Source organism: Narcine bancroftii, chromosome 5, assembly GCF_036971445.1.
Source record: "Narcine bancroftii isolate sNarBan1 chromosome 5, sNarBan1.hap1, whole genome shotgun sequence".
Lineage (NCBI taxonomy): Eukaryota > Metazoa > Chordata > Chondrichthyes > Torpediniformes > Narcinidae > Narcine > Narcine bancroftii.
Window position 1 is genome coordinate 59,008,256 of NC_091473.1, and position 25,096 is coordinate 59,033,351.

Here is a 25,096-nt window from a genome sequence, read left to right on the forward strand (position 1 = left end):
GTGAAGGTTCCAAATTTGAACTCAGGAATGAATTAACTCTTCAGAAGAAATTTTCATGGAAGCATGTTATCTGATGTTTAGGCTTGCAAGCAACATGCAAACACTAGTGCAGAGAAACAGTTATCGCATTAATGATGTTTACAGGTTTAGGCCAGGCCAGTATCTGAAACACAAGAGTTCATCATTTTGATTAATAGCCTTCAATGCAGCTCACCTAATAAATTATTTTCCTACTTGCCCAATGAACAGTAAGTACTATCATAGAACCACACTACAATAGAACAACAGAGCACAGAAACAGGTCCTTTGGCCCTTCTAGTTCGTGCCGAACTATTATTATATCTAGTCCCACTAACCTTCATCTCGACCATAACTATCCATACCTCTCCAGTCCATATATCTGCCAAATTCTTCTTAAAATTTAAAATTTAGTCCACATTAACCACTTCAGTTGGCCACACTCCCACCACTCTCTGTTCCTAATGCTACTCCTAATGTTCCCTCTAAGCTTTTCCCCTTTCTGCCTTAACCCACATCCTCCGGTTTGTAACTCACCTAGTCTTCTTAAATAACTTAGAAAAAGCCTATCTATATTTTCTCAGTCTGTCCCTCTTAGAATTTTGAATACTTCTATCAAATCTCCCTTCATTCTACTATGCTCCAGGGAATAAAGTCCTCACCTGTTTAATCTTTCCTTGTTACAAGTAAATCTTCTCTTCACTCTTTCAATTTTATTAATGGCTTTCCTGTAGTTAGGTGATCAAAACTGCACAATATAATCCAAATTTGGCCTCATCAATGTCCTGTATAATTTTATCATAACATCCCAAATCCTATACTCAGAACTTCAATTTATGATGGCCAATATGCCAAAAGTCTCTTTGCAACCCTATCCACCTGTGATGCCACCTTCAAGGAATTATGCATCTGTATCCCAGATCCATCTGTTCTACCACACTCCTCACTGTCCTACCATTTACATCTTTCCTTGGTTTGTCCTTCGAAAATGCAACACCTCACATTTGTCTTCATTAAATTCCATCTGTCATTTTTCAATCCATTTTTTTCAGCTGGTCCAGATCCCTCTGCAAGCTTTGAAAGTCTTCCTTGCTGTCCACAACACCTCCATTCTTTGTGTCATCTGCAAATTTGCTCATCCAAATTACCACATTATCATCCAGATCATTATTATAGATGACAAACAACAATGGTCCCTGATATGTAGTCATGATAAAATGAATTATTTTGTTACCATGTTAGAATACATCCTTCTCACTGTACTAACTCTTGTGCCCCACTGTGTGGCGTATGTATATGACACTGTGTGAACAGGTTTCCTTAGATGGTGGAAGACATGAGTAAGTAAAGCCTTTTCTGTTAATGAAATTTTGCATCTCTAAGTTATTTAAGAAGACTCCCAAGTAACTTACGAGACATAACAGCCCTAAGGCACACCACTAGTCATAGGCCTCCAGTCTGAGAACCAGTCATCCACTACCAATCATCCTTATCCTTTAATAAAGACAGACTGCATCTATGAAAGTTTGAATAATTTAATTTCATACCATGATTCCACTTAAATGAAGGCAATTATAAACTACAGATGTTGGGAACTGACAAGAAGAACTCAGTATCAAGCAGCATCTGTGGAGGCAAAAGGTGTAAGTCAGCATATTGGCTTGATACCCTGAATCAGGACTGAGAGAAAAGAGGAAAGATGGACAGTACATAGCAGTAAGAAGGAGACAGCAGACGGAGGCTAGTAGGAAATAGGTGGGCCCACAGGGAGAGAGGATGATGAGCAGATGGACCAATTTTGAGGAGAGTGGATGGGAATTGTAGGAGAAGAAAACTGAGCGAATGGGTGAACATGTGTGGAAAGAGAACAGTGGTGGTGTCAGATACCTAAATTTGGACATTTTAATTGACCATTCCATTGAATTATAAACTATCCAAATGGAACATGGATCATGTTTGTCCAATTTGTCTCTGGCCTCTCCATGACAATTGAAAAGGTTGAGCTCTGACAGGGTGATGTGTGAGAGTGGGAGAATTAAAATGATGTAGAACAAAGAACACTGAACACTACAGCGCTGAAGAGGACCTTCAGCCCTCGATGTTGTGCTGACCTATATTTTCCTTATAAAAAAAGTAATAAATCCTCTGTGGTAAACCATTGTTATGCTATGATTGGCTGCTACTGGCTGGACATGCCTGCTGAGACCGATCCTACCCATAGCCCTCCTTTCTGCTTTGATCAGTCAATGAGGTTGACAGCTGTTCCATTCTATAGTTTCATAACTTCAGTCTTTTGTGATTATTGATGGTGCATCAATTTTATTAACTATATTTCTCAAAAAAAAGCATGGAATAGTTCCTGAAACCTGAGAAGCTCAACATCGATCCTCAATTGCCGGATGCCCCAAACATGTTCAAACTCTGGCTACATTGTTTTGAAGACTTCCTGGCAGCGCCCATGGACATTATCACCATGAATGGAAACTGACTGAAATTACCCTTTTTGCGAGCTAGACCCCAAATATTCCCGAAGATCAGCAACACCAGCTCATACCTGGTGGCTATGGGGATCCTGAAGGCCCAGTATCACAAGAAAGTAAACGAGGTCTAAGCCAGGTACCTCCTGGTTACAAAAAAGCAGCGACCTGGGGAATCAAGCAACAAGCACCTGCAGGCCCTCCAGAGCCTATGCAGATCGTGTGATTATAAGGCCATGACAGCCACCCAGAATGCTGAGGATCTCATCTGGGATACCTCTGTGGCCAGTATCCACTCTGGGTATATAAGACAGAGACTCCGAGAACAAAAGGTACTTGATCTACAGAGGGCAGTTGACCTGACAGATATTCTGGAGGTGTCCCTTCAAAATTCGAATTATTACTCAGCTGCCACTTGGTTCCTGCGGGTGCTACTATCCTTGGATAGAGGATCGTCTGCGCCTTGAGTGGCTGGTCATCCACACCATCCCACTCCTCTAGTGATCTGACCTCAGCCACCGTTGCAGGTGATCTCGCCAATTGCTACTTCTGCAGGCAGAGTAAGCACCCAAGAAAACGGTATACACTGATGCAGGATAAAGATACATTGTGTCAAGGTTTGCCAGTTCAAACCATCTGCAAAACCGAGCAGCACCACATGTAAACAGTCACCATTCTAGAGAGTGCCATCTCCACTATGAACCAGCGATGCCATGTGCGAGTCATGAGAGCCGCCATCTTGGACTGCATGGCAAACACCATCTTCTCAGGCATACAACACCACATGGGAACAGCGAGGACAGCCATCTGTGGATCAAGGGTGGCCATCTTGAGATCATGATCACCCATCGGACTCAGAGATTGAATCTATACTGGCCTCCATCACCCTGAACCAAGAGGCACCACATGAACTCACCAGCTCCATGATAGACGTCCAGGTAAACGGGCGCATTACCAACTGTTTATTCAATAGAGGGAGTACAGAAAGTTTTATTCACCCTGATACCACCAAGTGCTTATCACTTAAAGTACGGCCCGCCAAACACAAATATCATTCGCATCCAAATCACACACAGCAGCTATCCATGGACCCTGCATAGTGTCCCTGACTGTTGGAGGCATAGTTTACAAACATTCAGACTACTTGTCATGCCACATCTCTGTGCCCCCTTGCTACTGGGGTTGGAATTCCAGTGCCAACTTCAGAAAGTTACATTGAAATTCAATGGGCCCCTCCCCCTCACCATCTGCCACGAACAATTCACAGATGGCCCTCTGCATGCAACCTGTGGATTTTTGACGCTCCCCCCCACTGTTGCCAACCTCACCCTCGACTGCAAGCCAGTGGCCACCAGGGGTAGATGATGCTGTGCGGCAAGAAAGGCATTCATTAAGTTGAAGGTTCAATGCTTGTTGGGTGAGGGCAACATCAAGGCCAGCAATGGCCCTTGGAGGGCCCAAGTGGTTTTGGTAAAGAATGGGGAGGAAAAATAAAATGGTCATGGACCACAGCCAGACCATCAACCGGTAGATGCAACTCAGTGCGTACCCATTTCCCGCATATCCGATATGGTCAACCAGATCACACAGTATTGGGTATTCTCCACGATTGACCTGAAGTTGGTGTATCACCAGCTCCCAATCCACCTGAAGGACTGCCAGTTTATGGCATTCGAGGCGGATAGCTGCCTCAACCAATTCCTCTGGGTCCCTTTCGGCATCACCAACAGGATCTCTGTCTTCCAGAGGGAGATGGACCACATGGTAGACAACTATAAGCTGCAGGCCACCTTCCAATACCTTGATAATGTGACCATCTGCAAGATCATGAGGCAAATTTCCATAATTTCCTCCAAACAGCAAGATGCATGTTCTGGACAGCATGACTAGCCATCCTCAGCTACATAGTCGAGAACGGCGTCATTGGCCCTGTCCCTGATTGCATGTGTCCATTGCTGGAGGTACCTCTCCCACATACCCTCAAAGCACTGAAGAGATGCTTTTGTTTCTTCTCATACTATGCTAAATGGGTCCCAAACTATGTGGACAAGATTCTCCATTGGTCAAAGCCACCATGATTCCCCTGCCAGCAGAGGTCCAAGCTGCATTTGACCATAACAAGGACGATATTGCCAAGGCAACCATGCATGCTATGCATGCCATCCACCTTTCCAGGTAGAGAATGATGTGTGTGACTTTGCTGCCACCTTCAAACAAGCAGGCAGACCCATCGCCTTTAATTCATGTCCCCTCCAAGGCCCTGAAAATTGCCACTCCTCCATCGAGAAGGAGGCCCAGGCCATCATGAAGACAGTACGCCACTGGAGGTATTACCTCACTGGGAAACAATTCATTCTCCTCACGGATCAGTGAGCAGGGGCATTCATGTTTAATAATAAGCAGAGGAGCAAAATCAAGAGGGTGATAAGATCCTCAGGTGGAGAATCAAACTGCCCACTTAAAACCACGACACCCTCTACCGGCCTGGCAAACATAATGAGCCCTCAGACATGTTATCCCATGGGACTTGTGCCAGTGTCCAAATGGACAGACTACAGACCCTCCATAATAACCTTTGTCAGCCTGGAGTAACTAGGTTTTTCCATTTTATCAAAGCTCAGAACCTATCACACTCCGTTGAGGAAGTCTGGACAATGACTAAAAACTGTCAGGTCTGCACCAAATGCCAACTTCAATTCTACCAATCTGACAAAGCACACCTGATCAACCCTACCTGCCCCTTCAAGCACTTAAGCATTGATTTCAAGGGGCCCCTCCCCTCCTCGAACTGGAATGTCTACTTCCTTACAATCATCGACGAATTCTCCCTTTTCCCTTTTGCCATCTCATGCGTGGACATGGCCATGGCCACAGTTATCAAGGCCCTCCGCAATATTTTCACGCTCTTTGGGTACCCTGGTTCATCCACAGTGATCGGGTGACTTCATTCATAAATGATGAGCTGCGGCAGTACCTGCTGGCCAGGGGCATCACCACGAGCAGGACCACCAGCTACAACCCTAGAGGAAATGGGCAAGTGGAAAGGGAGAATGCCATGATCTGGAAGACCATCCTCCTGGTACTGAGGTCATGGGGTCTTCCCATCTCCCAGTGGCAAGAAGTCCTCCCAGACGCACTCCACTCCATCTGTTCACTTTTATTACGGCCACCAACAACATGCCTCATAAATGATTATTTTCTTTCTCAGGAAGTCTGCATCAGTGCCCCCCTGGCTCACTTCTCAAGGACTGGTCCTGCTTTTGAAACACATCAGGCAATCTAAGACTGATCCACTGCTGGAGAGGGTCCACCTCATCCGCGCTAACCCCCAGTATGCCTGTATTATCTTCCCTGATGGTCACGAGGACATGGTCTCGATCCAGAATCTGGCACCATCAGGCCCCTCTCCGATCACCACTGACCACCAGGAGACACTCTCCCCCCTCTGCGACCATAGGGCTGACCTCTCTCCACCCCTGGCTACTGTTGTCACCCATGACACACCAGCACCACATTCCCTTACCCCCTCACCTGCTCCCCCCCTTGGCAAACTGTAACCAGCGATGACAGGCCAACCCTACAAGCTGCTCAGGACGGTACGGCTGTGCCCCAACCATTACCACATTGCTCTCTGTGGCTAAAAAGAGACCCCCCCCCTCCGACAGACAATACGTAAAATGTATATACGTATATTTGTTTTGTCTTTTTTTTCCCCCCGCAGGACTCTTCTTAAAAAGGAGGGGTTAATACAGTAAACTACTGTTAAGATTGGCTGCTGCCAGTTGGACACGCTGCCTGAGACCGATCTATCCATAGCTATTTGCATGTTCCCCATTCCACTCTGCCTTGATCAGTCCATGAGGTTGACGGCTGTTTAATAAAAGCCTGGTATTTTCACAACTCCAGTCTTCTGTGATTATTGGTGGTGCATAGATGAATCCACACCATTCCAAGTGGAGAGCGATGCGTCTAACTTTGGTGCCACCCTCAACCAATCCTCCCTACCAGAATCTCGAGACTACCAATTCAAAGGGAATGCAGGAGTTCCTCATCTAGGCTTGGTTTCATCAGTGTAGAGAAGACCACATCATGGCCACTGAATCCAGGAGGCCAGATTGGAAGAAGTGCAAGTGAACTTCAGCCTTACCTGAAATGGCAATTTGAGGAGATGGACAACAGTGATTGATTGGGGTAGAGCAGATTATGTTGCGCATATGTACTTTACATCATGGTAGGCTGATTCAGAAGGTACAAATGAATGGAATTTGTAGTGAGTTGGTAATTTAAGTACAAAATTGATGGCTCGTTGTAATCAGGGTCTAGGGCTAGTGTACCATGGGTATCAATTTAGGCTCCTGTTGTATGTGATACCCTTAAATGATCTGGATGAGAAAATAGGTGGGGGGGGGGCGGCCATGGGTCAGTAAGTTTGCAGACAATACAAAGATTGGAGGTGTTGTGGAGGTTTATTAAAGAATACAATGGAATATAGATCAGTTACAGATATTGTACATGGAGTTTAATCTAGACAAGTGTGGGGTGTGCACTTCAGAAATTTAAGGGGAATGCATACTGTTAATAATGTTACGAGCCCAAAGGACCCCAAAACCCAGCAGCAATAGACATTCACCAAGACAAGTAGTTATTTAAACAAAAGTTGTTTTTAATTATCTTTAAACATGAAAACAGAATCAAACTTTAATTTATCTCTATACTTAACTAACCCAAATTGACCCCCTTCTAATTCTAAGCGCACGTGTATGATCTGTGTGTAAATTTAAGAAAAGTTTTTTGGTTCACAGTTCAATCTCACTTCTCCTTCCATGTTCACTGGTTGCAGGCAATGCTTATACTGTGCACAGAAATGAACAGGTATAAAGCTCACCTGGCTTTGGTGCTCGAAAGGTAAATGTTTACTGCTCAGGAAGGTTCTTTGGAGGTTTGCAGAGAGAGATATTTGTTGTTCCAGGATTTCCACAACTAGTTACCTCAATGTCTTGCTGATGAAACTTGCCCTGTCAGGGTTCTCCAGATGGTAACCTCTTTCTTTCAGGCTACTATAGAGTTCCTTTCTGTTTTACTTATTCCAAGGGAAATATCAGACAGATAGCACTTCCAGCCATCCACTGCTCTGGAGCTTTGTGTTTCCCACCTTGTTTCAGCCATGACTGTTCAGTCACTTTCAGTGTCACACACAGAATGGCTGAGAGAGCTTTTCTCTCACTCTCTCTCTCTCTCTCTCTCTCTCTCTCTCTCTCTCTCTCTCTCTCTCTCTCTCTCTCTTCACCAAATAAAAGGAGTTATCCATCTGCTCCCATCTGTTGTCTTAGATAATCAAATCCTAGGAGTGACCTTTCTGTGTGCACTCTGTAGGTACTTCCAAACAGGCAGTTTGTCTCCTCTTCCAAACAATGGTCTATTCATTTCATGACATCATTTCAATTAGCTCCTACTTTAATGAATTCTTCAGTATTTCAAATAAGATCTGTTTTAAAATGTGTGTATGTATGTAACCCACTAATCTTCCCAAATTCCTCCCAATATTTATCCATTACAATAGCAAGACTCTTAATTAAAATTATTGATGTGCAGAGGCATCAAGAGTGCAGATCCATAGCTCATTGTAAGTGTCCAAGTAAGTAGATAGGGTGGTAAAGAAGGCCTATGATTGCTTGGCTTCACTGGGTGAGGCATTGAATATAATATTAAGAAAGTCATGTTGCATCCATATAAAAATTTAATTAGGCCACACATTATGAAATGCTTCGAGTGTCTGGTGATGGAATGCATCAAAGCATATCTCCTAGAGACACTGGATCCAATTTAATTCATCTACAGATGGAACCTTATACAGCAAATACAGAAGAATGGCACCTTATTCTGTATAACAGACTGCTGTTTGTTGACTTCAGCTCAGGGTTTAAAACGATCACACCCCAGAGGTTTGTGGAGAAGATGTCATTGCTGGGACTCAACAACCCTCTCTGTAACATGATTCTGGACTTACTAACGGAAAGACCACAGTCTGTCCAGGTCGATGGCAGTACATTGTTCTCTCTTTTTTTGTTGTTGTTTTCCTCTCAAGTTTCTTCCTTTTCTTTTTCCTGCTGCTGAGTGCGTGCTTTTGTCTCGTAATAGCCTGACATCATTCCTATTTTCATTCATTTTTTTACAAAATTTTCACCTCCGGCATCCTTTTTCCAAAATCCTGTAGATCCTGTCGTCCAGAGTGTGGATTTTTCATCCTCATCACCACTTTTGAATATCAAGGAGCTGTTAGTATGTCTTTATTCACTTGAAGATGGTGCCAAACTGAAACTCCCCGTACAACGTAACTCTGTGTATCTGACATCACGCGCACATGACTCATGCATGCGCATTCCCATAACACTCCCCATTCCCCACCCCAACATTCGCTTCAGTAAAATCCCCTGGTCCTTACATGCAGCTGCTGTTAAATTCCCCACAAATTAAAATTCCATGCTTGTTTATTTTGCTTTTTTTTCCACAGAGGTTCCAGAAAGGTGATCCAGTGAGCTTCGGCTCACTGGATCCGTGGTTGTAGTACAATTCCTTTGGTGCACGGCTTTGGCTGATGAATTTGCTCTGAGTCTTTCCCTTTTAACACAACATTAGTGCATCCCAACACAACAAAGGATGCTAACATGGGGTTTTGTTCCTTTAAGGGCCGTGCTGCCCATTACTTCCATGCTGGAATGGGTCAAATCATCTGCAAGTTAGCCAGTGAGAAAACATAAAAATATGTATGTTTTTCTATGGAGTTGATTCTGCTGCCAACACATTATGGCAATTGTGCCCTCAGGACAGTTCAGTCAGTGGTGGTTGTTATCCATATGAAACACGTAAGTCTGCAGATGCTGTGATTGTAGTAAAAACAGATTGAAATGCTGGAGGAACTCAGCCAGTCTTTTTAGCATCTATAGGAGACAAGGATATATTGCTGGCATCAGGCTCCCTGAACCCTTTTTCAAGGAATAAGCTGAATAAGGCAGAAGCAAGAAAGTCTTAGAAAGGTTCAGACCAACAAAGGGTGCTAATTGTATATGATAAGGAACAAGGTAAGAATTTATCATATCTGTGCGAAAAGAGACAGGGAATGGAGAGATGACAGGGAAAGAAGGGGGTTTAACAAAAACCAGAGAAGTCAATATTAATACCATCTGTTTGGAGGGCACCCAGTCGGAAGATGAGGAATTGTTCCTCCAATTTATGGCTGGTCTCAGTCTGGCAGTGCATGAGACCATGGGCAGATATGTCAGCAAGAGAATGGGATGGCTGTTACTCATCCATGGTTATTTGATGATCATGCATTACCTTCTTCCCAGTGCACATGAGGCATACTTATTTTCTCCACAGGTCCTTCAACACAGAGGAAGAGGAATGTTCATTCATTAGCTGAGAGAGCATGGGGGCAGATAATCAATGGATGATGGTGCCAGCAATCCAGGTTTGAATCCAGCGCTGTCTGAAAGGAGTTTGGTTCTCTCATGAGCTGTATGTGTTTTCCCTGAGTTCTCCATATTCATCCTACTTCCCATAAAACATTTGCATAAGTTTCGTTGGCTTGAAGGGTCTTCTACCATGATGTAAATAAATAAAAGATCTTTGTTCCCATGTTTGACCTCATCATTGGTCTAATATATCAGTTGGCCTGAATTATTACAGACTGCATGGCACTGGTGCACAACAGTAAAGAAAACTACTTGAAGATCTTTGCTCTTTTCTGATTTTGTATTACATTCTTCATTCATACACATTACAAGCATATTCATTGGTTGACAAAGGCTTGTTTACATTCTTGCTGCCAATAAAATTAAACTGTGCAATGTTCCTTCATATTAATTATAGATTTATGCAGGAAAACAAAAATATTTTCAATTCAAAACTATCAGGAAAGCATAATCTCAAATAATAATCATAAAAATTATGATATAGAAATATTAATTGCAATCTATACAAGTATGCAAAATCACTCATATCTAAGCAAATACTGGATATAATGAAATTATCCAATTACAATAAGTAGCATTCTACAATTATGTAGATATGGAAGTATTATTTCAAATGTCATTTTCACCCTATTTTCCATCTTTATCAATATTGGGTAGATGATGACAAATCAGTTTAAACTTTACATTTCACTGTGCATATTATGTGCAGAAAATAATGCAAAAACTTAATCGGGTAATTAGGTCTCTGATTCATAGGCATAGAAAAAATTTGTGTACGTTAAATCTTATGTAGTCCCAAAAAAGTATAAAACTGATCAAAACTAACCAAGTTTGGATCTGACACATTCACATATATATGATCTCCTTTGGATAACTTAAATATTCCTGTTTGAAAGCTATTTCTTGACCATGGCTCTTCCTTCTCAGAACAATACAAGGTGCTTCTTGATATCATCAAAACAATATCACCACGATAGACACTGGTTCGCTTGAATACATTCTGCCAGAATATTGTGCCTGGTTTACATTTTTCCCCTCGGAAGTAGATTTTTGAGTAAATAGCAAAATGGCCAATTTCGTCAATAATCAATGAACCATGTTTGTAACGTACTCCACTTGTGAAGGCATTGCCCTTGCTGGCTTCCCACTGGAGTGTCCTTGAATTTCTAAGGGAGCGCTTTCCTTCAAACCAGAAAGAGCAGCATAAGTCAGCATAAATGGACATAACACAGTTAGGATATGTAATCATTAGTAACTGGAAAAATCTATTTCTTAGTTAACAATATCCACTTGGAAAGCATTTTTCCATTGAGTTAAACAAGGAAGTCGGCAGATGGTGGGGTCAAAAAAATGCATGGAGAAACTCAACAGATCATGCTTTCCAATGATATGTTTCTTAAATTAAAATGACAAAATATTCCTTGCATTCCTTCAACTTTAATGAATTCTATTTTTTCATGCTTTGTTATACTCCTAACTTCTTCATTCTGTTTAATTTTAGCAACATTAGACTTGATCTTCTTAATAACCTTTAACATCACAGCGCCCTTGCCACTGGTAACAAGCAAGTTGTTTTTGAAGAGTAGGATCTATTGTTGAGTAGACAAACACAGCGGCATTTTTCAACACCAGGTTAACAATTCCATCTGCTTCTTTTTTTTTTCCACGTCTTGTGATTTGTGGGGATCGATAAATTAATATCTTTTCTGGTTTGACTCAGTTTTTTCCTCAGTTCCTCCAGGCCAAGAGAGATCATTAGAAACAGCCTATCACAAATGATAAGGTATAAGGGCCAGAGCCATAAGGGTAACTTCAATCCCTAACTCCCAGTTTTTTGAGCTGGCCGGGGAAACTAAAACGAGAGGACACAGTCTCAAGATTCGGGGGAGTAGATTTAGGACAGAGATGAGGAAAAATAGTTTTTCCCAGAGAGTAGTGAAGGTTTGGAATTCTCCAACCAGGAAAGAGGTTGAGACTGCCTCATTAAACATATTTAAAATTCGGTTAGATAAATTTTTACATGATAGAGGAATTAGGGGATATGGGGAGAAGGCAGGTAGGTGGAGTTAGGTCATAAGTTAGATCAGCCATGATCGTATTGAATGGCAGAGCAGGCTCGATGGGCCATTTTTGGCCTACTCCTGTTCCTACTTCCTATGTTCCTATGTTCCTAACTCCCATAATATTACTACCAAGAGACTGCAATGCTGGTAACTTATCAGACATGTTTACCCATGTTCCTTTTCACTAACTTTCTTTGATTTGATCTTCTCTTTAGCATTTTATATCAATTCCTTTCCACCAAACCCAGTTACATTCCCAAGAATAATCACTGACCTATGATATGAGCAGCAACCGTGGGCAGCTTGACACTTTGGGCAGCTCCTATTAGAGACACATCAGGGTGAGAAGCAGATGAATAAAAGCACAAATGAACACACATTGATGATTTTCTCGGTGAAAGTTCATCTCTTTTGGTAGGGACAAAATGATGGTCATGGATACCTGTTGTTCAAATTAAATTAGCAGCTACTTTCAAAATGAGTTTTGTTGGCATTAGGTTAAAATTGAAAAACACAAAACCTTTTCACACATCATCCAGTTCATTTTGAAACTTGTCAGCCTTCATGGTAATTTTATTTCGACTTATTGTCAATTTGTGTCCATTCCCTTTACATGAGCTTTTCCCTTTTGCAATTTTGTGACATTTGCAAATGCTTAAAAAATGCATTTTGGCTAACAGGTTCTAATGGACCAGCTTACTTGGCATAACCACATTTAGACATGAAGACACAAGAATTAAACCATTTTTATACTCACCAAGCCGATTTGCATGTGCAGTTTTCTCTACTGGAATCTGATTAAAAATAAGAAAAATGCTTTAATATCCTGAGGTAAAGTTAATTAAAAAAAACTTCGTCATTTAGTTTAACAAAAAGGAGAATGAACCTGTTTGATCTTCCCAAATTCATATCTGAGTTGAATTAAGTAGGTTGTGCTCAATACCAGACATGCCAGTATGATGAATACTAGGATCAGAGTTATAACAGTGAACACTTTATGGCAGTCTCTCTCTGGTTGCTTCTGCTTTGGCATCATTACCAGGTTCCTTGAGGTTCTGGCATAACAAGAAAAATTTGGATTGCCATCCACAGTATAAATTTGTGGTTGTCGAGAATCATCTTCCATGATCAGCTTCTCATCCATCTTCAATATCTGGCCCTATTAATTCAGTATTCTTGCTTAAGTTCGCTGTTGAACAATTCACTGGTCTTCTGTCCTTTGTGTGTGCAAAGGCTGTGTTAATCTAGGTGGGAGTTTCTTATATATGAAGCCCAATCAGTAAGTAGACCCACACTTGGTCTTCTTCCTCCTGAAGCAGTGGAAAACTACAAAGTAAGTTTCCATTCAATCAAAGTGAAGGTGAAAGTCTGAATATTCCACCTTTCGCTTCAAGCTTCTTTTTAATATAACTGAACAAACCTACATTGGATTCCTTTCAGAATTTCCAGATTGACTCTGAACTCCACCTTCTCCCAACCACAAATGACGCCTATTATTCTGAGTGAACCCTAATGACTATTTTTGTTGCTTCCTGTTGTATCTTGCACAGTTTTAATTAAGTGGGCATTTTGCAGCATTTCCTCCCCAACAAACATAAAATGGTAAAATGTGTAAGAAAACCTCCAAACATGAATCCAATGAAACTAAAAATGTCATTTGATGTTAAATATGACTTATTTTTAAAGTTAAGGCAGAAAAAGTTCCTTTCACTTTGATTATCCTCACCTGATGACTGTATATTTTACAAGTTAATTAAATACTTTATAAATATGAATTTAAATAAAATGCTATTAACTTTAATTGTCGTCAACAACTCTATCACCATTGGACCATTCAAATGGTATAAGGCAAGTGTCTTTTCTCATTTACTAGTTCTTCTATTAAAATAGGCATAATGTGAAGAATTTAACAGCAAAGATCTTCTAGCAGTGGTGGCCAACCTTTTAATTTTTATGGTAACAGGCCATTTCGGACCATGAGTCTGTGCCACCCAATCAACGTGATTCTCAATATTCTGCAATATTTTGAAGTGTCCCACATATCAGACGGAGCTTTACCCATCTCCAATTTTGATATAATTAACTAACATTGCAAAAACAAAGAAAGGTTCTTCTTGGACCAATAATTCAATGCTGCCCTGAGCATAAATAATTTCTCCTTTTCTTTGGGTTACCCAAAAATAAGAAACAATTCCTCCATATTTATCCAAAACACTTTGATTTATTTATTTTCTTTTCTGCACAAGGGAGCTGATTTATCAAGAGTGCCTCTCAGGCTGAAGCAGTCTGGAAGGGAAAAAAACTTCTTGATCAGCATAAAGTGTCAACAAAAGAAACACTGGCAGCACTGAGTTCTCCAAAAGGTATAAACATTAAACTAATGTAGCTCAGGTGCTCTCTGAGGATTGAAGAGGCCTTGCTTTCACTACAGTTCTGCACTTCCAGAAATGACCAATGAGGCCAATGTGAGAAATGTAGACTCAGTCATTGGTGCGGCAGGACTTGGTTGACAGGAGTGAGATAGATCAGCAGGTTGAATGGTGTCACAACATGAACCTTGCATTCAACATCAGTAATACTAAGGAACTGATTGTGGACTTCAGGAGGGGGAATTCAGGAGAACACAAACCAGTCCTCATCTAGGGGTCAGCAGTGAAAAAGGTTAAGAACTACAAATTCTGAGTGTCAACATCTCTGACGATCTATCCTGGAACCTCCATGTTGATACAATCATGAAGAAAGCTCTCAGGCAACTATAATTAATGAGGAGTTTGAAGAGATTGGGAATGTCATCAAAAATTTTCCCAAATTTCTGCAGGTGTTTGTGGAAAGCATTCTGACTGATTGCATCACTCTCTTGTATGGAGGTGAAAATGTGCAGGACAGCAAACGATTACAGAGAGCTGTGAACTTAGCCATCAACAACATGGGTATCAGTCCCCACTCCATTAATGACATCTACAAGAAGCGGTGGCTCAAGAAAGCAGCCTCTATCCTCAAGGATCCTCATCACCCAAGCCATGCCCTCTTCACTCTGCTACCATCAGGAAGGAGGCACAGGGCCTGAAGACAAACACACAATGGTACAAAAACACCTTCTTCCCCTCTGCCATCAAATGTCTGAATGGAAGGAGAGATCATGAGATGAGGAGTGAGCAGCAAGATGTCAACTTTTAGAAGTCCCAGACCAGAAGATTTAAAAAAACTGTTTAAAAAGAACAAATAAACATCAAAAATAATAAAAACAAGCAAATAAAGACTCCTACCTTGAAATAATGTGAAAGAAAATCACCAGCCAGACAAAAGCAACCAACAAGGTAGGAGGAACGGTGGGCAATCGGTCCAGCCTGCCTCATGGAACCCGAGATGGTGATTCTGAGTCCAGGCCCAAAGTCCGCGAGGTCCGATCAATGGAAGTGCGATTCACTGAGCGCGGTTAAGGCTCACCCAGGAGAACAGCGGGAGGTGAGACCGACTCGGGGAGGAGAGGCGACACGGTCCCCAATCAATCTTCGGGGGGGGGGGGGCAATGGGCCTGCGGAGAGGTCCAGTCCTTGGGAAGAGGAATGCATTGCATCTCCTCCCCCCCACCGAGGATAATGAGAGAAGACCACCTAAGAGTGGAACACGACGGGCGACAGAAGTGACTTACAAGAAGGCCGCAAGTTAGCAGATGTCTCCAACAATGATTTCAGTGAGGCTGGAAGCAACGAGGAGAATGGAGGCAGCATCGGGAGAAAACTACAGGGAAGACCCATGACCCACAAGGGGAGCAGGATAACATCAGCAAGAGGGAAAGGGGGTACAGAGCCCTCACTACAGGACATTTTAAAGACTATTGAAAGAATAGAGGGGAGACTGGCCAGAAGCTTAAAGGAAAAAACAGGGGAATTGTACAATAAAATGGAAAGATGGGAAAATGCCTTAATTGGACTGACAGGAAGGGTGTCTGAAGTGGAAGAAAGGACTGAAGACAATGAAGACACTTTGTGGGAGGAAGAAAGGGGATGCCTCTGGCAGAAAATAGACACTCTGGAGAACCATGGCCGGTGAAATACCATAAACATTGTGGGGCTGCTGGAAGGTAAAGAAGGGAGGGATCCTGTACTGTTTTTTTTCAAAGCTGGCTGCCAGAGGTCTTGGGAAGGGAGAAACTTGGGAAATCAGTGAAAGTAAAGAGGGCCCATTGGTCCTCCTTCCTGAACCTGGGGCCCAGCCAAAGGTGCTGGTGAAGCTCCTGCGTCATCAGGACAGTGAGAAAATTCTAAGGGCAGCAGCTGTCAGGCGGAAGCGAGGATGAGGGGGGAGCTGAAGGGAAATTAGGTCTTATTTTACCCAGACCTAAGCGTGTCCATCCTAAAACAAAGAAAAGAATTTGAGCCAATAAAAAGAATAGCCAAGAAAAGGATGTGAAAATGTCCTTAGATATCTGGCAACTCTAAAAATCATAATGCCAGGAAGGGAGAGAAAGTTCCTGTCAGAGGTCAAAGTGGCCCGAGAGTTTGTAAAGCATCTGCCAGCTTGTAAGAGATAGTATATATGTGCATAGTGCCAAATGGGTAATGCCAATGTTTTGTTGAATGTAACAATATATTGCAAGTAATAGGTATATGTGAAAATAGTAATAGTGGGTTTAACTGTTTGTTGAATAAGCAAAATACTGGGAGAATTTGTAAAAAGGGAAATGGTCTGGGGGGGGGGGGCTTTTGGGTTGAGGGCGGAGAGGTGTGGGAGGTATATTGATGCAAAAGACACAGGGGGATAGTGATAATTCAGAGGGCAATCAGCAGAGGTTGGGAGGAGGGGGAATTAATGGGAAAGAGGTATAGTTGGAGAATAATGGCAAGGGGTCAGAGTTCGGTATAGTATTTTGTGTTATTTTTGTTTGTTTTCCTTTCTCCTCTTTTTGTTGAGTTCTTTTTCTTCTATTTGTCCTTTTAGGGTTCATGCTCCTTGTTTCTGTTTTGTTTTCTCAGGGCTTGTCACAGACACAGTGGGCTGGAGCGGACAGCTGAAGGGAAAAAGTTGGACGAATGATGGATACAGGGCAGTGAAAGTACAGGGGGAAACAAAAGTCTGTGAGTCTCTGGGGCAAGGGCAATGTTAATGGCTTAAAGGGTGAAGAGGAAAAGAGCCGAGAAACACTTTTATAAAATGGGTGTGGATCAGGCCTTTCTCCAAGAAACACATTTAATGGAACGGCAACACCAAAAACTAAAAAGGGTATGGGGGTTCCAGGTAATATCCTCCTCGTTGAGCTCAAATGAAAGGGGTGGTAGCAATTTTGATAGCAAAGAGTGTTCCAGTGAGAGTGCAGAATGTGACCAGAGACAGAACAGGAAGATTTGTAATGGTGTACTGTCAGATATATTCAGAATCCTGGACCTTTGTAAATGTGTATGCCCCAAATTTGATGATGAAAAGTTCATACAGGACATTTTCCTAAGATTGGCAGAGGGAAAAGAGAACATCCTGATTACGGGAGATTTTAATTTTAATCTAGATCCTGTCTTAGATAAGTTAACAAAAAAAATAACCAAAACAAAGGTGGCAAGGGCTAACATTGACTATGAAGGAACTAAATTTGATAGACATGTGGAGACGGAAACATCCGAGGGAGAATGATTATTCTCTCTACTCAAAACAACATGACTCTTATTGTAGAATAGACTTTTTCTTGGCTTCAGCACATGTAGAGGGTAGGATCATGGAGACTGAGTACATGATGAGACTTTTCGCAGATCATTCACCCCTGACATTAACAGTATAAATGCCAGATAAGCAAGATATAGCATACAGATGGCATCTTATTATGCTGGCTTCACAGAACACAGATTGACATGTTTTGTGAGGCAAACTGTGCCTCTACTCCAGATAAATTCCTCCTATGGAACACCCTCAAAGCAGATTTGAAAGGTCAAATAATTGGATATACTAAAACAGTTAAAAAAGACAAAATGGAAAAGGAAATTGCTTATCTAGAAAAGGATTTCTAAAAATTGGGTTCAGAGGATCATTAATGGGCTCTAACAAATAAAAAACTGAAATACAATACGCTCCAAACATGTAGTATGGAAAAGAATATAATGTGGTCAAAACAAAAATACTATGAACGGGGGTGAGGGCCCATAAAGTCCTCTCTTGGAAGATGAGGACAGAACAGGCCTGAAGGATGATTAATGCAATACAAACTGGGAATGGCAGGATCATGCATAAACCAAAAAAGATCAATGAGACCTTCAGGGAATTATATGAGGGTTTGTATAAATCAGGGTTAACGGGAAGTCTGATGAAGACAGCGGGTTCCTGTCTAAATTTGAATTACAAAATTTAGACCCAGAAGGCCTAGATCTTTCCATAACAGAAAAAGAGATAGGGAAAGCATTGAACTCGTTGCAGACTAACAAGTCTCCAGGGTAGGATGGGTTTCCACCAGAGTTTTATAATTAATTTAAAGATTTACCGATGCCCTTCTATATGGAGGTGGTGGACCAGGCAATGGAGACCCATACCCTCCCAGAATCTTTCTCAACAGCAATCATTATGATGATACTTTAAAAAGACAAAGATCCACTAACGCTATCTTCTTATAAACCCATTTCATTGCTAACACATTATAAGATATTTGTTAAAGCCCTGGCAAATAGATTGGCAAAACATTTGCAGAAACTAATAAAGACTAAGTGGGCTTTGTGCAAAAAAGACAGGCAGCGGATAACATTGGCAGACTGTTGAGTATAATGCATCTGGTGCAAACCAGAAATGAGAGAGGTCTAGCTGTGGATCTGAATGCAGAAAAGGCATTTGACAGATTGGAGTGGGATTTTCTATTTAAAGTGCTGGAAAAATTGGGGTTAGGGTTAGAGCCATCTTTTATAAACTGGGTAAGGGTGCTGTACCATGCACCCAAGGCAAAAGTTGTAACCAATGTACAAATTTCTCCAGCTATCCCACTGACAAGATCAAGTAGACAGGGTGCCCGCTATCTCCAGCCCTGCTCATACTAGCCGTGGAGCCACTAACCAAAACCATTCGCCATGATCCAGACATCAAGGGTGTTAGAACAGGCCAGGAAAAACATAAAATCAACTTATTTGCCAATGACCTACTGATATATCTGACAGACCCAGCAAACTTGAGGCCTATGGGGAGATCTCTAGCTACAAGGATAATTGGAGCAAGAGTGAAATCATGCCACTCACCAAGGGGGATTCCATTCAATGCCAAGAAAACCATTATTTAGTGGCCATAAAATGGGATCAAATATTTGGGAGTCAGAATAGATGATAACTTGAATGATTTATATAAACTAAATTATAACCCCTTGAGGAGGACTCAAATAGGTGGATGACCCTGCCCATAACCTTAGAAAGCAGGGCCAATTGTGTTAAAATGAATGTGTTCCCAAGGCTCCAGTATCTCTTCCAGACACTGCCAGTAGCGTTCTCCCGGAGATTCTTCCAAAATTTGCTTTCACGAGTAAAAACATTTCTATGGAATGGAAAGGTAGCCAAGGTCTCTATGAAAAAATTGATGTGGGATTACAGCCTTGGCGTATTACAAATGCCAGACTTCAAGAAATGCTATCGGGCAGCCTAATTGAGAGACATCACCCCATACTTTGAAGGGTGAGATGTACCATCCTGGGCAGAAATTGACCTGCATGTGGTGGCAAGAAGGTAGCGGAGGACTTTATTTATAAATGGGATGCCAGATTGTTATCTGGCCCTATACTAAAACAATTTTTTTCTTATTTGGAATAAAATCAACCAATATTTAGGAATGAAAGTGGGGCTGTCCCCAAAAACGCCCCTGACTCCAGTTAGATTAACATCATTGACAATAGGTAACAAGATTCTAAATGCCTGGCGACGTAATTACATCAGGCACATAGAGGACTATTACAAGCAGGGGCAACTAATGTCATTTGAACAACTCAAACATAAGTATAATTTATCAAATAAGACATTCCACTGCTACCTCCAGGAAAGATTTTTTTTGCAGGACAAATTAGGTGCAACTATGGCCCTACCAGGGTGCAGTGACATAGCCACCATGTTTCGAAGGGGGAAAACGGAAGTTCATTTCGGCAATCTATTTCTTGCTCCATGTGGAAAGACCCAAAACCAAACCTTCACAAATCAAGGCCGAGGTGGGAGACGGACCTAAGAATAACGATTGATGACGTGTGTCGGGCCAGCGTGGCTGCAAACATTAATGCGTGGTACAGACTGGTACAATATAATTTTCTGCACCAGCTGTACCTGACGCTGCAAAAATTGAACAGATCTAAATCAGAATTACCAGATCAATGCTTCAGATATGGTATTGAGACAGGAACCTTTGTGCACACAGCCTGGACATGTACCAAGGTGAGGCCCTTTTGGGTGGAACTAGGTCAAGTCCGAGGAAAAATTATAGGCAAAGAATTCCCGCAGGATCCAGAATTGTTCCTGTTGGGAAATATAATGGACATAAGACTTGCAATGAATCTGTCTCCATTCCAAATCCAATTCATAATGATTGCATTGCCGGTGGCCAGGAAGTACATAGCAGTTACCTGGAAATCCGACTCCTGCCTGAACATGGAAATGCCAAGTTTTTTTCCCCTGGAGAAAATTACTTACAACTTAAGTAAAAAGTATGATATTTTTTAAAAATTTAGCAACTGTACTTAAATTCAATAGGAGCACGATTACAGTATGGTCCATCGTGCTTCACCGCCCTACCTTCCCCGTCTGTCCCTCAATTGTTGGGGGGGGTGGTGGTGTCCATCCCATCCCAACCAGGTAAAGTCAAGAAAAGAAAACAGCCTGAGCTCTGGCCACCGTATCATGACAAACCCATGAAACCCTGATATATGTTTCACACCTTTGTTGTGAAAGTCCTCAATATCTTGTGTAACTGTGGTTAAGGGTTGTGTTAAATGTTGACTGTGTGTAGGGGGAGGGGGACGGAAAGAGCTTGAGCTGTGCAGAAAACTTTGTATACAATTGATAACTGTAAGCTCTAGTCAATGCTGATATCCTTAACATTGACACTGATAATGTTGATCACTCTTTGAGTTTGTTTCGAAAATCATTAATAAAATATTCAAAAAATATATATGAATGGAAGATGAACCATAGACACAACCTCACTTTATCCCCTTTTGGCACACATTTAGTTATTTATTTAAATGTCATTTGTAAGGATATTTGCACCTGTGATGCTGCCACAAATCAACAAATTTTGTGACATGTTCATGACAATAAATTCTGATTTTAATTCTAATTCTGATTCTGATTCATACAGATGGGAAGATCCCATGCACTGGTGCAACCTTTCCACCATCTACAAAGGCCCTTTGCATGCACCCAAAATGTGAACTGGAGGTCCTCAAAGCCATCACAAATGCTCTTTCTCTTCTGTCTTAGCCTGCAACGTTTCCGAGAAAATTATTCAAATTTGTCGAACCTCTCCTTGTAGCTAATACTCCCTAATCCCGGCAACATCCTGGCAAACTCCCTCCTGTTGACCAGAAATGCACACATTCTGCAATTTACAGTGATTCACAGTTCAGAACATGTCTCCTCCTCATGACAAGCTGCTGCTTATTCTGTACAAGATCAGTAAGGAATTATTTGCACATACATTGACGAAGGTCTCAGGCCTGAAATGTTAGTTACCCTTTACTTCCTTTGGATGCTGCATAATCAGCTGTTTCTCTAGCATCTCTCTGCATTGCACTTAAAGTAGTTTTATTTTCTAGTGGGGGGAACACTAAGCCATTATCATCTGTGCTCTTGGGTTCATCTTAAGACATCTTCATATTTTGGACTGGAAGTTTATTCATTTCTAAGTAAACACTGGAGTGACATTTCATTTACAACCAGGCAGCTGGACATTTCTAGCTGAAAATATAACTCCAAACTCACTCTTCCTCTCTCCACAGTTAATTGAGGTCTTTGCCTCTTCAATCACAGGTGAGTCTCAGGTGCTTCTCTCTCTCCACAATCCAAATCTCTCAATCCTTCGAACTAGGACTCTACCCTATCACCAAATATAAGCATCCCCACCATCCACCAACTTAAAACTGGTGCCAATTCCCTCGAAAGTTTTTCATCCATGGTAATCAGCTCATTCACTCTCCACATACCTTGCACTTTATGCTTCTATTTTCCTCTCCCTTCATTTCACATCATTTACAGTATTTGGACACCACTCGAAAGACCATGTTCACTGCTCAGCCCTTTATACCGTGGAGAAGGAAGAGATGACCACTGCAGTCTACCATTTGTAGCAGTTTTGCTTAAGATTTGTTGAGGGTTGGAGATGTGTTCATAGTACAATTCTTGAATTCTAACCAAAGTCATCCATTTGGGATAAAAATAAGTTATGACTCATCAACAACTCAATGTTCCTTTCATAGGTTAGTGTACTTTAAAGAAATACTATACTCTGTATACCTTTCATGCACTATTTCTTTTAACTTTAAATATAACTCACCTATCTATATTTATGTCTTTCATGATAATGGAGTTAGTATAGTTCGTAAGTTTGTAGATGACACCAGAATTGATGATATAGTGGACAGTGACAAAGATTATCTAAGAATAACAACAAGCTGTAGATGAACTGGGTAAGACTTCCAAGGAATGGCAGATAGAATTTAACTCGGACAAGCATAAGGTGTTGGACTTTGGTTGGTTAAACAGGGCAGAATTAACATGGTGAATGGCTCTGGGAAGTGTTGTCGAAAAAACAGTCTTGGGAGTACAAGCATTTTTTCTTCTTCTTTGGCTTGGCTTCGCGGACGAAGATTTATGGAGGGGGTAAATGTCCACGTCAGCTGCAGACTCGTTTGTGGCTGACAAGTCCGATGCGGTACAGGCAGACACGGTTGCAGTGGTTGCAGGGGAAAATTGGTTGGTTGGGGCTGGGTGTTGGGTGTTTCCTCCTTTGTCTTTTGTCAGTGAGGTGGGCTCTGCAGTCTTCTTCAAAGGAGGTTGCTGCCCGCCGAACTGTGAGGCACCAAGATATACGGTTTGAGGCGATATCAGCCCACTGGTGGTGGTCAATGTGGCAGGCACCAAGAGATTTCTTTAGGCTGTCCTTGTACCTCTTCTTTGATGCACCTCTGTCACGTTGGCCAGTGGAGAGCTCGCCATATAACACGATCTTGGGAAGGCGATGGACCTCCATTCTGGAGACGTGACCCACCCAGCGCAGCTGGATCTTCAGCAGCGTGGACTCGATCCTGTTGACCTCTGCCATCTCGAGTACTTCGATGTTAGGGATGAAGTCACTCCAATGAATGTTGAGGATGGAGCGGAGACAATGCTGGTGGATGCGTTCTAGGAGCCGTAGGTGATGCCGGTAGAGGACCCATGATTCGGAGCCGAACAGGAGTGTGGGTATGACAACGGCTCTGTATACGCTTATCTTTGTGAGGTTTTTCAGTTGGTTGTTTTTCCAGACTCTTTTGTGTAGTCTTCCAAAGGCGCTATTTGCCTTGGCGAGTCTGTTGTCTATCTCGTTGTCGATCCTTGCATCTGATGAAATGGTGCAGCCGAGATAGGTAAACTGGTTGACCGTTTTGAGTTTTGTGTGCCCGATGGAGATGTGGGGGGCTGGCAGTCATGGTGGGGAGCTGGCTGATGGAGGACCTCCGTTTTCTTCAGGATGACTTCCAGGCCAAACATTTTGGCAGTTTCCGCAAAACAGGACGTCAAGCGCTGAAGAGCTGGCTCTGAATGGGCAACTAAAGCGGCATCGTCTGCAAAGAGTAGTTCACGGACAAGTTTCTCTTGTGTCTTGGTGTGAGCTTGCAGGCGCCTCAGATTGAAGAGATTGCCATCTGTGCGGTACCGGATGTAAACAGCGTCTTCATTGTCGAGGTCTTTCATGGCTTGGTTCAGCATCATGCTGAAGAAGATTGAAAAGAGGGTTGGTGCGAGAACACAGCCTTGCTTCACGCCATTGTTAATGGAGAAGGGTTCAGAGAGTTCATTGCTGTATCTGACCCGACCTTGTTGGTTTTCGTGCAGTTGGATAACCATGTTGAGGAACTTTGGGGGGCATCCGATGCGCTCTAGTATTTGCCAAAGCCCTTTCCTGCTCACGGTGTCGAAGGCTTTGGTGAGGTCAACAAAGGTGATGTAGAGTCCTTTGTTTTGTTCTCTGCACTTTTCTTGGAGCTGTCTGAGGGCAAAGACCATGTCAGTCGTTCCTCTGTTTGCGCGAAAGCCGCACTGTGATTCTGGGAGAATATTCTCGACGACACTAGGTATTAATCTATTTAGGAGAATCCCAGCAAAGATTTTGCCTGCGTGATTCACCTGTAGTTTGAGCAGTCTGATTTCTCGCCTTTGTTTTTGTACAGGGTGATGATGATGGCATCACGAAGGTCCTGAGGCAGTTTTCCTTGGTCCCAACAAAGCTTGAAAAACTCATGCAGTTTGACATGCAGAGTTTTGCCGCCAGCCTTCCAGACCTCTGGGGGGATTCCATCCATACCTGCTGCTTTGCCACTTTTCAGTTGTTCAATTGCCTTGTATGTCTCATCCCGTGTGAGGACCTCATCCAGCTTTAGCCTTAGGGGCTGTTGAGGGAGCTGGAGCAGGGCCGAATCTTGGACTGAGCGGATGGCACTGAAAAGAGATTGGAAGTGTTCTGACCATCGGTTAAGGATGGAGATCTTGTCGCTGAGGATGACTTTGCCGTCTGAGCTGCGCAGCGGGCTTTGACCTTTGGGTGAGGGGCCGTACACAGCCTTTGGAGCCTCGTAAAAACCCCTGAAGTCGCCAATGTCCGCGCTGTGCTGGGTTCGCTTGGCGAGGCTAGTCCACCACTCATTTTGGATGTCCCGGAGTTTGCGCTGAAGATGGCTGCATGCGCGACGGAAGGCTTGTTTCTTCTCTGGCCAGGACGGCTTTGAAAGGTGAGCCTGGTGGGCAGCTCGCTTCTTTGCCAGCAGCTCCTGGATTTCCTGGCTGTTATCGGCGAACCAGTCCTTGTTTTTCCTGGAGGAGAAGCCCAGTACCTCTTCAGTGGATTGCAGAATGGTAGTCTTCAGCTGATCCCA

The 25,096-nt window shown here is 42.5% G+C and overlaps 1 protein-coding gene and 1 long non-coding RNA gene across 3 annotated transcripts in view; one reads left to right on the forward strand and one right to left on the reverse strand.

Moving 5' to 3' along the window:
* LOC138762685 (uncharacterized) overlaps positions 1 to 10,121 on the forward strand; it is a 10,793-nt gene extending 672 nt beyond the window's left edge. Inside the window, exon 3 of the long non-coding RNA XR_011357054.1 lies at positions 9,873 to 10,121. This is a non-coding gene — a long non-coding RNA (uncharacterized lncRNA). The remainder of the gene's footprint in view (positions 1 to 9,872) is intronic.
* A 352-nt stretch (positions 10,122 to 10,473) lies between these two features.
* LOC138762686 (tumor necrosis factor ligand superfamily member 6-like) lies at positions 10,474 to 13,419 on the reverse strand. 2 transcript variants are annotated; one of them, XM_069936281.1, is made up of 4 exons: positions 12,917 to 13,419; positions 12,788 to 12,824; positions 12,305 to 12,352; positions 10,474 to 11,149 (listed from the first exon to the last, which is right to left on the reverse strand). In XM_069936281.1, the coding sequence occupies exons 1-4, from the start codon at positions 13,172 to 13,174 to the stop codon at positions 10,746 to 10,748; spliced, it is 747 nt and encodes a 248-aa protein (XP_069792382.1). In that variant the 5' UTR covers positions 13,175 to 13,419; the 3' UTR covers positions 10,474 to 10,745. The 2 variants fall into 2 exon arrangements, with proteins under 2 accessions (XP_069792382.1, XP_069792383.1); XM_069936282.1 differs by lacking the exon at positions 12,305 to 12,352.
* Between the last annotated feature and the right edge of the window lie 11,677 nt (positions 13,420 to 25,096).

Coding starts and splice junctions, on each gene's coding strand:
- LOC138762686 (XM_069936281.1), bottom strand. CDS start 13,174: ATGGATGAGAAGCTGATCATGGAAGATGATTCTCGACAACCACAAATT. Junction 12,825..12,916: donor AATTTGGGAAGATCAAACAG/GTTCATTCTCCT, acceptor ATTTTTAATCAG/ATTCCAGTAGAGAAAACTGC. Junction 12,353..12,787: donor TGCACATGCAAATCGGCTTG/GTGAGTATAAAA, acceptor TGTCTCTAATAG/GAGCTGCCCAAAGTGTCAAG.